Genomic DNA, 13,110 nt, shown 5'->3' on the forward strand with positions numbered 1-13,110 from the left:
TAGATAGATAGATAGATAGATAGATAGATAGATAGATAGATAGATAGATAGATAGATAAAGCATCAGACACCAAGTTGGCCAAGCCTGAGGCATGAGATGTAGAAGGAAGATGGTGTCAAGAAGACCTTGAATGGGACACAGTCTATAACTCTGTTCTCCTTTTCTTCCTCCACCTCACTTGCATTTTAACTGGTTGCTCTGTAGCAGTTCAAACACTAGTTTGTGGCCAGGAAGGAAATCTTGGCCAGAAAGACTTTTTTTTTTTTAATTCTTAGTGACATCTATCAAATTCCATATAGGGCACAAAAGTACTGTGTGCTGTCTTAGCTAATCCTGACAGCAATTTTAAAAGGTAAGCAGTACAAGAGAGCTGACAAAGGCCAACTCCAAGTTCAACCCCCACACACAGTGCCGACTTTGAAGTTTAGATTTTATGAAACCTGAGTTTATGGACAGGAAGGTGCCTTCTGATGAAAATCATGATGGAAAATGTATAGGCGGAGTACTTCTTAAAGTCCAAAGCTTTCAAAACTATTGTGCTGATGTTTTCTTTCTTTTACTTTCCCAGTAACAAGGAGCAAATGACAGATGAGCGCCTGACTATGCTGGGAAGGTGAAGCCCAGAGCAGGAAGGCCTCTGCTTTCCCATCGCTTCTCTCCCTCTTTCACCAGGCCGCAAGGGTCTGACCTTTTCATCAAACTTTAAGATGGTCCAAATAACTGGCCGGTGCTCCAGTGTTATTTGCCTTCCTCTGGTAGTTCTCTGTTCATGTTGTCCAGGGCTCCGGCAACACTGGGCATCCAATATATCATTGACTTAAAAGTTTGAGATTCGGATGGGAGAACGTAAGACAGAAAGAGGGATGGGTGCAGAGGTAGCGGGTGATGACTGCCAATGGACTTAGACTGAGGGTGGGTCAGGCACAGAGTGAAGACTGGAAGTGAAGAAGCCAATAGGAAGTACAATAGCTGACAAAGCAAATAGAAAGTAAAAGCTCAACATGAACAAAACCCAAGTCAGTACTGGGGACAGATCCACTCTCAGCAGGCACACCTGTAACAGGTGGGGGCTCCCTGAGCCTTTGAAGTTCGTGTTCGGTAAATCTGACTGCCCTCCACACCACCTTCATCCTAAGGAAGGTAGAGTCGTCTCGAGGCATTTGCCAGTTACATATCAATCATTCTGAGGGCAGAGAAGCTACAGTGGTCCCCTAATCCCAAAGGACATTCCATGTACACGGAGGGAATTAAGCGCTATATTGTATGTTTGTTATATTTAGCATAAGAGAGTCTTTGAAATAAAATGGAATGGAGAAACTCCTGTGAAGAAGCGTAATCCCTAGGCCCCTCACTTCTCCGGGCTCCTTGCAAGTCTTTGGAAGAGGGTCCTAGCAACCTGTACTCATTCCTTATCTTCCCTCAGTAACCTTTGTAAGCATAAGGTATTTTTGTAATGTTTTCTCAAAGACGGCCTCTCAATTGCACAAGCCTTGGGTTCTGAAAACTCTGGATGTGTCATGGAGCTTGTACACAACAAACTGTCATGTTCTAAGTCGCCTTTCTCCCATGCGCTGGTGGCGTGCCTGCATGCTGCTGAGGTGTGTGTGTGTGTGTGTGTGTGTGTGTGTGTGTGTGCGCGTTTGCTACTTTTTAGTTTACAGAATGGGAATCAAGCAAGAAGCCACAGCAACTACTATATCTCCATTATTTTTTCTTCAAAATAATCATGGTATTGGGTTCTATATTATACTGTTTACATCGTATTAGAGAAACAATAGAACACTGTCTTACATGCCTTACAAGATTTTTTCCACCTAGGTAAGGGTTGTTTCTTATGCACTAATGATTTTTGAAGGTACTGAAAATATTCCATCTAGTTTGAAAACATATTTGCTCTGGTGAAATAATTGAATTCTAGCCTTCTGTATCATGTTGTAGTCCTTTTTCAAGTAGAAACTTCAGACACACACACACATCTTGAGACAAACTTCATTCTATGATCACGAGCCACAGATTTAACAAGTCTGTGTGTAATTATTTTATCAATCACTCAGGATACCTAGTACTAGAAGTTGGCCTCTTCTATGACAGATTGCCCTTAGATCATTGGTTTGAACAGTATAACTTTTTATGAACTATAAAAGATGACATCTTTATACAAGGTAACAATGCAAAACCCAAACTTGTTTATAAACTGGTGGATAGACAGATTTCAAATCAGTACATTCTACCACTTTGAAACCATTCCTCGTGAGATGCTTTTTCTTTTGTATTTTTCTTACATTATTTTTAAAGTAATTTCCGTCTTAAAACAGAAACTGTTGGCTAGTAATACATATTTTAAGATGTCTTATTTTTTAAATCCATATCATATAGCTTTATTTCCTTTAATTCACTGACTTGGATTATTCTACTTCTTTTGAAAGCCAACAGAATTCCATACATGCTTTACCATTTCATTCATAATTCTTTGGCAATCAAATCCCCCTCCCCCTTTTTTTTCTTTTTTAAGTCTGATTCTTCTTGGTATTTCATTGCTAAGCAACTAGAAGGAAATTTCAGGACTGGGTTTTTGTGTTTTTTTTTTTTTTAATCCTATTTTACAATTCAAATGAATTCTGTGCGTCCATCAGCAGCAGGTAACAATAGCTCACATTTGTTTTCCAGGAATGAGAACCTGAAGCTAGAGACACACTTCTCTGGGGAATGTGGGCTGAAATGAAAAGGAATCCCGTTTCTGTATAAGACAGCCAAAAATTAAAATTTTGTTTTCATTTCCACTTAGTTGTCCCCCCCACCCCCCAGATATTCCAGTCTTATTCCAACTTTTAAAAATTGTGTAGTTAGGGACTCTTTCAATATCCACATACATAGTAAGGGTTGGGGGAGAGGGAGAGAGAGAGAGCGAAGGGGAGACTGAGATTCAAGTTTAGGAAGCGGAAACATAAACTTACCTTTAACAGAAGCAGAATATGAGGAGAAGAAGCAGAGGAAAAGAACAGCGAGCAGGATCATGCTGCCTGGCTACCCTCTGCCACATCCAGTTCCCAGGAGTCACTGAGAAGTGGACTCTTCTGGTGGCAGCCAGCAAGGAAGTGACCCTCCTCAGAAGCTGCGACAACAGTGTTTATCTATAGGGGAAAGGTCAGATTCCAAACTCCAAAATCAGGACCTAAGTTCATGGAAGGGCTCACTATTAATGATTAAACGTAGGTGGGCTATAGTTTTTAGTCTCTCACTTCTAAGACATTTGTTTCATTTATGAAGGAAAATCAAGTTTTCATCTTGGAATCCAAACTAAATCAGTCCACAGTGTTACAAATGCAGAAGGCACTGGGTAGGGGTGGGTGGAGGGTGGGGGAGGGTACAGGACAAAAAAAAAATCACTGGTTGTAATACTTTTCTGCTCAAGTTCATAATTATTATCATAGCTGGAATAGTTCCCTAATTTATATTTTAAAAAGTGGTGAGGTCCAATTAGTACCAAACACATTGAAACTGACTGAGCCCGAATACATCTTCTATGGTTAGTTTTGAATTTCTATACTAGTCATAAACCGATATAAAGATAACTCTTAATTCTAAAATTTGAATTAAGTCATACCAACACTGATAAAGATAGTACTGGGGTTAGGCCTTTCAGCCCTAATATGTAGATGATTTTCCTCATATGTGAGAAACTGCAGGGGTTGGAGAAAATCAGCACCACCATCATTAATGTGCTAGTAGGCCAACTGAGGCCACTGGTAGCCCCGTTGCATTTCTAAGAAGAGATTCAGAGGATGAGTTCCAGTTCTCACCATTTTTGCAGCCAAATATTATTTAGGAGAGCTCTTTAATGCCCTTGTGTAGCTCAGGCTCAGGCCTCAGCAGTTGACCCAGACAACACTTGTCACAGGAAACTCCCACCAGAGTCCTCATAGAAACATAAACATTTCCACAACAAAGTGTCACAGTGGTAGGGGAAGGTAGGGGAGCAGGGGGCCGGGGGGGGGGGGGGGGGGGGGGGGGGGGGGGTGGAAGAGAAAGAAGAAGGAGGAGGAGAAGAAGAAGAAAGTCTGGCAGCAAGGGTTATTGGAATGTCTATGAAAATACGCATGGCCATGTTTTATGTATAAAATGGGTTCTTAATTTTATCCCGACTTCTCTGAAAACCCAGCACTCCTCAAACTTCGAGTTTAAATCTTTTAAAGAACCTAGTTAAAGATAGCAAGCAATAAGTCTGGCAAAACGAAATTCAAAATTAAAAAATCTCCAAACAAGCATTTTCTTTGACATGTTTTTTTTAAGATTTATTTATTTATTATTTATACAGTATTCTGCCTGCATATGTGCATGCACACCAAAAGAGGACATCAGATCTCACTACAGATGATTATGAGCTAACACGTAGGTGCTGAGAATTGAACTCAGGACCTTTGGAAGAAGAGCCAGTGCTCTTAGCCTCTGAGCCATTATCTCTCCAGCCCTTGACATGTATTTTTATATGCAGAATTGAAAGGTGAAAATTATTTTAAATCTCCTCTTGAAAGTAGAATTTCATTTGTTATCACTGCTTCCTGGGGCCAGGCTCAAAAGAAATAAAAAATAAAAAATAAAAAAGCTCTACTGGAAAAGAATTTGTGGATACTAAATATCCACATAGAACGTACTGTGAAAGTGCTTGTCACTTCCTTTTTATTTAGCTGCTGTTGCTGCTACTATAATTTGTTTTTGAGATGACACTTCGCTATGCAGGCTTGGCTGACCTGGAACTCGTAGCTTTCCACTCACAGTGATCCTCCTTTCTCTACCTCCCAAGTCCTGGGATTAAACACATGTGCCACAATGTCTACCTTTGCTTTAATTTTAATAGATTGCCAAATGTGTTCACAATATTAGACAGGTAGACCAAGAAAGCCCTTATCGTCTCTTAAGCTTACACTCATATGTATTTCAATCAAGAACTTTTTTGGCTCTCACTCAAGCACGTAATAAATATCTTACATTTTCATCTCAGAGTCACAGTTGCTTAGACTGTGTGGTGTGGGATACGTGTCTCTTTGGGTAAAGTTCTAGTAGTTGTCAGTTGTTTGTATCAGAGTCCAACCAATAAAAGCCATATCACTATTACCTAATCAAGTGAGTGCTGTTTCAATTGAGCATTTGATTTCCACTAGAAAGCACTATATTCAATAGTCGTTTCATCACAAGACACACAGATAGGCTGCTTCTGCTGGTCACGATATCATCCTTTTATATCTGGCTTATATAGCTCTTTTTTAAAAGACTTCTCATGATTGTCTCACTGAGATGAAATAAGAATGCCAAACACTTCCATATTCAAAGAACTCTGTGTGGCACAAAGCATTGGCCTCTAACACAGAGAACAGTGTAATATATGAGATGTCTCCTAAACTCACCAGCTAATTTGCAGGGTACAGGAAGCAGAAAAGAATGATAGTAGAGCATAAAATAACAAAAGCTGGTTCAGTACTGCTTGTGGCCATTAGTTTCCTCCTGGTTCAGGTTAATTGATTAAAACTACTTTAAGGAACAAAGAAAAATGAAACTTAAAACGAGAGATGTAGTATCTTTGTTTTAAAAATATGAAAGTTGGGATTAAGAAGAAACTAAATTTTTGAACACGGGGTGAAATTATTATTAATTTGGTCTGCCCTTTCATAGGACTATGACATTTTAATGTGGAAGTTAACAGAACACTTGTTTTTGCGATGGGTACTCCAGACTGACAATACAGGGGTACACTGCTCTGTACTAGTCAGCCAAAAGTAGATAAAACAACATTGTTGCCACAAACCCTTTAGTGGTACCTAACCCTGCATACTACCAAGATGCCTTGACAAATGAGGAAACTGAAATTAACCATGGATGACTGATTCCAAAGTACAGGTGTGTTCTGTTGAGTGTTATAGGTTGTTAGGAGTTAACTTATTTCTGTAGATTAGAAGATAAATGAACTTTAGCCCACTTAAGGTTGAAAGGAAATGAGTTACCCTGTTAGATACAGATATGGCAAGTCGGGATGCTATGATTAGCCTTAAGAAGAAAAGCCTATGGGTGTCATCAGAACATTTGCTCAGTTCTTAGAATGTGGCACTGTAGGAGGGAGGGAGGGAGGGAGGGAGGGAGGGAGGGAAGGATGGACGGATGGACAGAAGGAAAAAAGGAAGGAAGGGAGGAGGGAGGGAGGATGGAGGGAGGGAAGGAAAAAAGGAAAGAAGGAGGAAGGGAGAGAGGAAGGAAGGAAGGAAGGAAGGAAGGAAGGAAGGAAGGAAGGAAAGAAGGAAGGAAGATTTCAGACAATCTTTAAGTCAATCTTAGAAGCTCATACTGTTTTAAAGTGTGATGGTGTTTGTAATGTAGTAGGAGACTTAGCATTTTGGTGGATTTCTGAGAAACAGACCTTGTTAAGAACATTCTTACAGTTGCATGATGTCTTTCGTACTAAGACATGGTAGAATATAGTTCAACAGATACTGTTAAAGATTTTTTTGAAAAGAGAGAAATATTCAATTACTAACTTTAATGAATGTAAAATTGAGGCATGAGACATTTGCAATTTAAAATAAAAACATAGTCTTTTTTTTCAAACAGAATTCAGTAAACATGCATAAACATATATACACATATTTGTCAATAATCAGAAAAACATTGTGCATCACATTAACCTAAGAGATTTCTAATGGCATGTCTTATCACTTAGAACTGAGTTGACAGACTGAAGAGAACTAGCAAAAGTGATTTCAACAGATGAGTATAAAGAAAATAAAAATTCAGTTTTGATAGAAATAATAAAATAATTTAATTGCACTTCTTAAAATAGACATTTTAAGCCTACATAAAATATTGAGTAGAAGTACAAATTTCTCTTAAAGGTGTACAAAATAGAACTCAATTACATTTATAGTCAAATTAGTTACAAAGATAAACATGAACTAATTTATAGCAGAGTCAGAAGCCAATAGTTTTTCAGTAACCACCAAAATAAAAAACAAGATATAAAATATTTAAGATTGGCCAATAGATGGAGGATAGAGAGCAAGTAAAAGATGGCATTTGGGGCTCATATTTGAAGAATTTTCCAGAACTTTTGGAAAGCACCGTATGGACTCTCTGTAGTCGGCATAAGTAGTTACTGGCTTAGGGCAACAGAATTTTGTCCTCCAGTCCTGCAAGTCAGAAATTCTCCATGGAAGCGTATCATTGGGCTGAAGTCAGATGTGGGCAAAGTTTGCTGCTTTCTGGAGACTTTGGGGGAAAATTTATTTCCTCACAGCTTCCAGCTTTCGGGAGCTACCTATATTCTTTGGCTCATGACCCCCTTTGTACACCCTCACAATCAGCTTGAGCGAGCGGGATCCTTCCCAACAGAGCACTCTGAACAGCTCTCCCATACGCTTCCCACACTGTGTGAACACAGTTGGTTATCTCAGGCCTAGGTGGCCAATCCAGCACAGTCATTTCACTTGAGGGTTAACCGACGAGTGACCAAAATTAATCTACACTGTTAACATGGATGTTCTCTGGGAATTAAGACGTTAGCACCTTTGGTGAGCTATTTTCCTTCCTATCACAGATATAGGCATCAGACAGGTTTAAGAGGCTCTACAAACTACAAACAGAATAATACACGGGGGCGGGAGCAGGGGGAGGGAGAAAGAGCACGGAACATCATAAAATGCAGACTACCAATAGAAAGGGCGATATGTTAACAGCCAGATAAGAAGACAGATCACCTTAAAGGAAACAAACAGACAACCGCATAATTAGTAACGTCACTAACAACAAACAAACAAAAACAAAAAACAGGCCTGAGAACAGAGTTCTTCAGCCTGTAGGCCACGACCCCTTGGGCTCGAGTGACCCTTTCACAAGGGTCACATTTCAGATATCCTGTATGTCAGATATTTACAATTCATAACAGTAGCAAAATTACAGTTATGAAGTATCAACGAAAGTAATTTTATGGTTTTATGCCTGAGGGTCATCACAACGAGAGGGTCGCAGGGCTAAAAGGTTGAGAACCAGTGCTTTAGAATGATGCCTTTAACATGCAGAGTAAATATTGTTAATCTGTAGCTGAGACCCGTCAACAACTGTAAGCCAAGGATTCTGTGCTGTGTAAATAAGTGTTTTAATTCTAAGATAGAAGTAAAGATGTTTCCAGAAAAAATACAATTAAAAGATCCTTCCGAAGGGTATCTTTAAAAATCTGCTTCATACAAGGTATGGTGGCACTCACCCTTGATCCCTGCTCTCTGGAGACAGAGACAGGAGATTTTCTGTGAGCTGAAGACTAACTTTGTCGACCTAGCAAGTTCTGGGCTAGCCGAGGCTATGCACAGTGAGACCCTGTGTCAAAAGAAAATAGTGACTCTAACCCAAAGTTTCAAACTGAGAGCAAGAAGAAGTGAAATTTGAGGAAACACACACTTTAAATGTTACTATTTTGTGGAATTGAACTGATCTTAAGGTATGCAAAAAATAACAAACTATGTCACAAAATTAGATATTTATTCAATGGCAGGAATTAGTTCAATAAATTAATGAACATTAATTCAGAATGAAGCCATCAAAATACTACACAAATATATTTATTGATAGGTCCACTGTGTTTTGGAAGTAGACCACTAAATAGCAAATGCAGATATTTTGAGACAATTTCTTGTTTAAATGTAAATATAAATGTGAGCATAAAAGGGTTAAGAGAATATTCGCCAAAACCAGTTACTATTACTAATTATTATAATTTTTATTTTGCTTTTATATCTTACTTATATCTTCTTACCTTCTATTCTATTACTTTAAAAAAACCTTGTTTAAATTCACAAATTATAATTACAACAATACAGGGACCTTTCAAATAGCCTGTATCCAATTACAACTGTAACTGATGTTTTATACCTATGTGGTAGATTTAATATTAATAAACACGTATTTATAAGTTGTTAACTAAAAGCTGTACTCTGATTACATTTGTTCTTTTAAAGACTTATTTTATGTGTATATGTCTGAGTATATGTATGTGTAGCACGTGTTCAGGAGCCCTCAGAAGATTGTGAGCTACCACGTGGGTCCTGAGAACACAACCTGAGTCCTCTGCCAACAGCAGAAAGTGCTCTTAACTGCTGAGCCATCTTTCCAAGGTCCTTAGACTACATTTGCTTTTAAAGAGTCCTTTTCCTTCTGTTCCAGCGTCCTATCCAGGGTACATTACATTTGATTGCCATGTCCCCTTGGGTTCTTCCTGGCAGTGACATTACATTGAAGAATCCTCTTTGGAATTTTGTATAATGTTCTTCTGTTGGAAACTTTGGCGTACTATTCCAGCAAAAGATCGCAGAGCTCAGGGTATGTTTTCATCACGTTGTTTGAGAAGATCAGTGTGGTATGGTTAACCTGAGTCCCCGGCTGGTCGGTGTTGTCAGATCTCTCCATGTAAAGTTATTCTTATTTTTCACTCTCATTTTTTTCCTTTTTAGTTCTGGACTCCTTAGAAGAAAGGGCTACGCTCAACCCCCTCTTGACCCCCATCTCTCTCTAGCAGTGGAGTAGTGATGCGCGTTAGTAGTGTTTCTTTGGCATGCTTCTTGTCTTCTCTTGCCCATTTCTTTATTTGATCCTTTGCATTGGAACTCACAGACACTTTAGACTTGCGGGGGGGGGGGGGGGGCCCGATACTACTTTACTTAGTCTTGCTATAATTGCTTATTACTTTTACTCATTCAGAGTTCTTTCAGGGAGTTAGGGAGATGGCTGCCAGGCATAGCTGTGCTCACCACAAACTAGATGGGTATGCAGAAGCCTGGGGGCTTGCTGACCAGCCCAGCCTGGAGGCAGTAGCTGCTCTCCAGATGCAGCAAGTGACCCTTTCTCAAAAAGTAAGTAATTGAGGAAGACACCAGATGTTGACCTCTGTCTTCTACACACACACAGCAAACACGTGAACTCGCAAACATCCACATATGAATACCCACCCCACTCCCACTAATGAGTTCTTTCCGTTTTGTTGTTCTGTTCCTTTGACAAATCATGCCGGTGTGTTTAGGTTTGGGGTTTTTCTTTTCAGTGTTCATAAGTTACTAGCTCACCCTGTATATTTTTCCTTCCATTCCTAAAATCGGGTATTTCTCAATGCTTTCTGGTTCCTTTTATTCTTGAAAATCCTAAAAGCGTAGTGTGGGCAATAGGTATCCATATTCTTATAATTCTGAATTTCCAGTACATGTGAAATCTCTGAATTTATTTAGATCTTAAGATTTTGTCTGTCTGTTTTTCAGATTTCCTCCTTGAGGCTCTTTACAGATCTGTTAGATTTCTATCCGTGTCACAAGGTGGGGTGAAGAGTTCTTAATTTCAAGATCAGCCTGTACATTGCTCGAACATAGATCAGCTGGATTTTCCTAAAGTTTTGCCGTAACTGCTGATTAGTGAAATGAGGATTTAAGAAACTTTTTTATGTGATAGACAGCAACACCATCTATAATTTCCTTTCCTTTCCATTTCTTACTGTATTTCACTGGGTAGGACTTTTGGGCATGTCTTATGCACACAAGCACTTTTTAATACTTATTCTTTTCTCAACTAATACTTTTTCAAGAAGTGTTCCTTTCTTGAACCATTTTATTTAATTTTTCATTTTGTTTTCATATTTTATCATTTAAAACTGTATCCAGGTTTATTTATTCTGAAATATTGGCTTATGGATTCATCCATTTATCTGCTTCATTGTTTGTTTTGTATTCTGGCACCTATAAATGGTGCCAGAATCTGACCAATCCAGGCTGAAATTAAAATACACACAAGTGTCACTCTGCCTGCCCTCCCTCCACCTACCACTCTCAACTTACTCAGACTTAAAATCATAACTGGATTGACAAAAATAAATTTTTTTAGTGCTCAATGTGGCCAAACATATGGAGGAACTCATAAAGTGCACTTATTACCATGTTTTGTGTCCTAAAATTCTGTGCTATCTGGAGCCCTCTCCTTACTATGCAATCTGCAGTCCGGCTTGACAAACTGGTTGCCAATTGTCTGGAATCGGTACACAGATATTATTTGTTTAGGGTGTTCAATATTTATTTGTGATTAAATCACATAAACCTTATTTTTTCTGTTGATGTATGCATGCATTTAAGGCATACAAGACACTCTGAGCTACATATGAATAGTAAAATGGTTGCTATGGTGAAACAAATTAACATGTCTATCACTCACAGTTAACCAACTATTGTTTCCTTTGTGATGAGAGCCACTAAAACATACTTCATTGGTATAGAAATAATCTACAGAACAGCTCTGACCTACAGCCCTCATGTTCCACACGTGTTCTTTAGATTTATACATGCAACTCTAACTCACATCTTCCTCAACCTCTCCTGCACTTCCCCTTCCTGATAACTGCTGATTTATCCCCTATTTCAGTGGATTTGAATATTATTTTCCATGCATAAGTGCAAACACTTACCTGTGTCTAACTTATTTCACAGTACAATGTCTTCTAAGCCCATCCATACTTACGAAAATGCCAAGATCTCATTTTTTTTTTCAGGACTAATAGCTCATTATATATGCTTATTTAACAGTTTCTTAATTTGTTCAATTGCTGACACTGACAGATACAGGTTTCCCTATCTTGGTGACGAGGAATGCTACAAAGAACATAGGCGTGCCCATATCTAAGAGGCAGTAATATAATTTTCTCAGTTTTATGTATATAGTTCTATTTTAAACTTCTCCAGAAACTCTTATGTTATTTTCTATAATGGCTCCTCCATATTTTAAAAAGCAAAACAGTGTCAACACTAACAAACCAGATTTCACACAAATTCAAGTTCTGACTGCTCTTTTAAGACTTAAGGTCTGGGGCCATATTGCCACTTGGAGCTTGTACTCTGATTAAAAAGGAAACGCCCTCCCAGGCTTCCCTGCAGATAAATTCTCTCATTACATTCCTGATCCTACAGATTTTATAGGTTTGTGACCCATGGAAACCTCTTATATTGGCTCAAAGCACAAACATACTATTGGTTGTAACATCTGTTTCTATTTAGATTCCATATATACATAATATTTTTATATATTATATATAAATATATATATATTTAAATCCAAACTTGCTATAGTTTTCTTTTATACACAATTTCCTTCCAATGTTCTCTAAATTACCCAATTGAAAGAATTATATTTCTACCATTGTTCAAATTAAAAACATCTTTAGAGCTCTTCTTCCTTCTTCTACCAATTGCTTTTAGTCAGTGTGTAAAGCCATCACGTTTTTGTCTTTGTTTCCACTGTTATTTTTCTTTTTTATATTTACAAACTGTTTATATTCCAAGATGGAGCAAAATTACAAGCTCTCTGAAACTATGTGCTCAAGAAATATTCACTTGTTTCTTTATGTCTATAGGCCTCTTAAGTATGGATTCACTTCTGGATCTTTAATTCCTTTAGGCTAGACATAAGTAGTTAGTCATTATTGTATAAAATCTAAAACAAACACAATGAACTTTTTAAAAATGTGTTAAATAAACATGAGGTTTATAAACCAATGACTGCTTCACATCACATGGCCTTACCTCAGACTTTTAATATGCTTTTGTCTTTGGCTAAACTGCAGTTATGTTTTGTTTTTTTAAAGATTTATTTATTTATTTATTTATTTATTTAATGTATATGAGTGATCTGACTGCATGTAAACCTGCATGCGGGAGATCCTAGTATAGATGGTTGTGAGCCACCATGTGGTTGCTGGGAATTGAACTCAGGATCTCTGGAAGAACAGACAGTGCTCCTAACCACTAAGCCATCTCTCCAGGCCCTAAACTGCAGTTTTCTTACTGGTACTTTTTCTTTTTTTCATACTTTGGAATGATTTTGCAATTACAAGATCAAATAACCAAGTCAAAATCAGTGACATCATTAAAATGAGGATTTTCTCATTACTTAAAAATTCTTTTAAATATCGAGGATACTAGGCATCACCTCTAAAAATGTATCATTATTTATAAGACAGATCCCACAGGGGCAACTGAACAGCTGCTGAAAGATCTGGCAGCCACTATGCCAGCCTGAATTTAATGACCTACATGTGAAGGGCTCCA

General features: G+C 38.2%; 1 protein-coding gene across 1 annotated transcript in view; it reads right to left on the bottom strand.

Moving 5' to 3' along the window:
* Positions 1 to 3,114, bottom strand: part of Mttp (microsomal triglyceride transfer protein) — a 41,890-nt gene extending 38,776 nt beyond the window's left edge. Inside the window, exon 1 of the mRNA XM_055628183.1 lies at positions 2,956 to 3,114. Within this exon, the coding sequence (XP_055484158.1) occupies positions 2,956 to 3,016 (61 nt within the window). The 5' untranslated portion in view covers positions 3,017 to 3,114. The remainder of the gene's footprint in view (positions 1 to 2,955) is intronic.
* Between the last annotated feature and the right edge of the window lie 9,996 nt (positions 3,115 to 13,110).

The sequence above is a fragment of the Psammomys obesus genome, unplaced genomic scaffold (genome assembly GCF_907164565.1).
Source record: "Psammomys obesus unplaced genomic scaffold, mPsaObe1.curated_primary_1811, whole genome shotgun sequence".
Classification (NCBI taxonomy): Eukaryota; Metazoa; Chordata; class Mammalia; order Rodentia; family Muridae; genus Psammomys; species Psammomys obesus.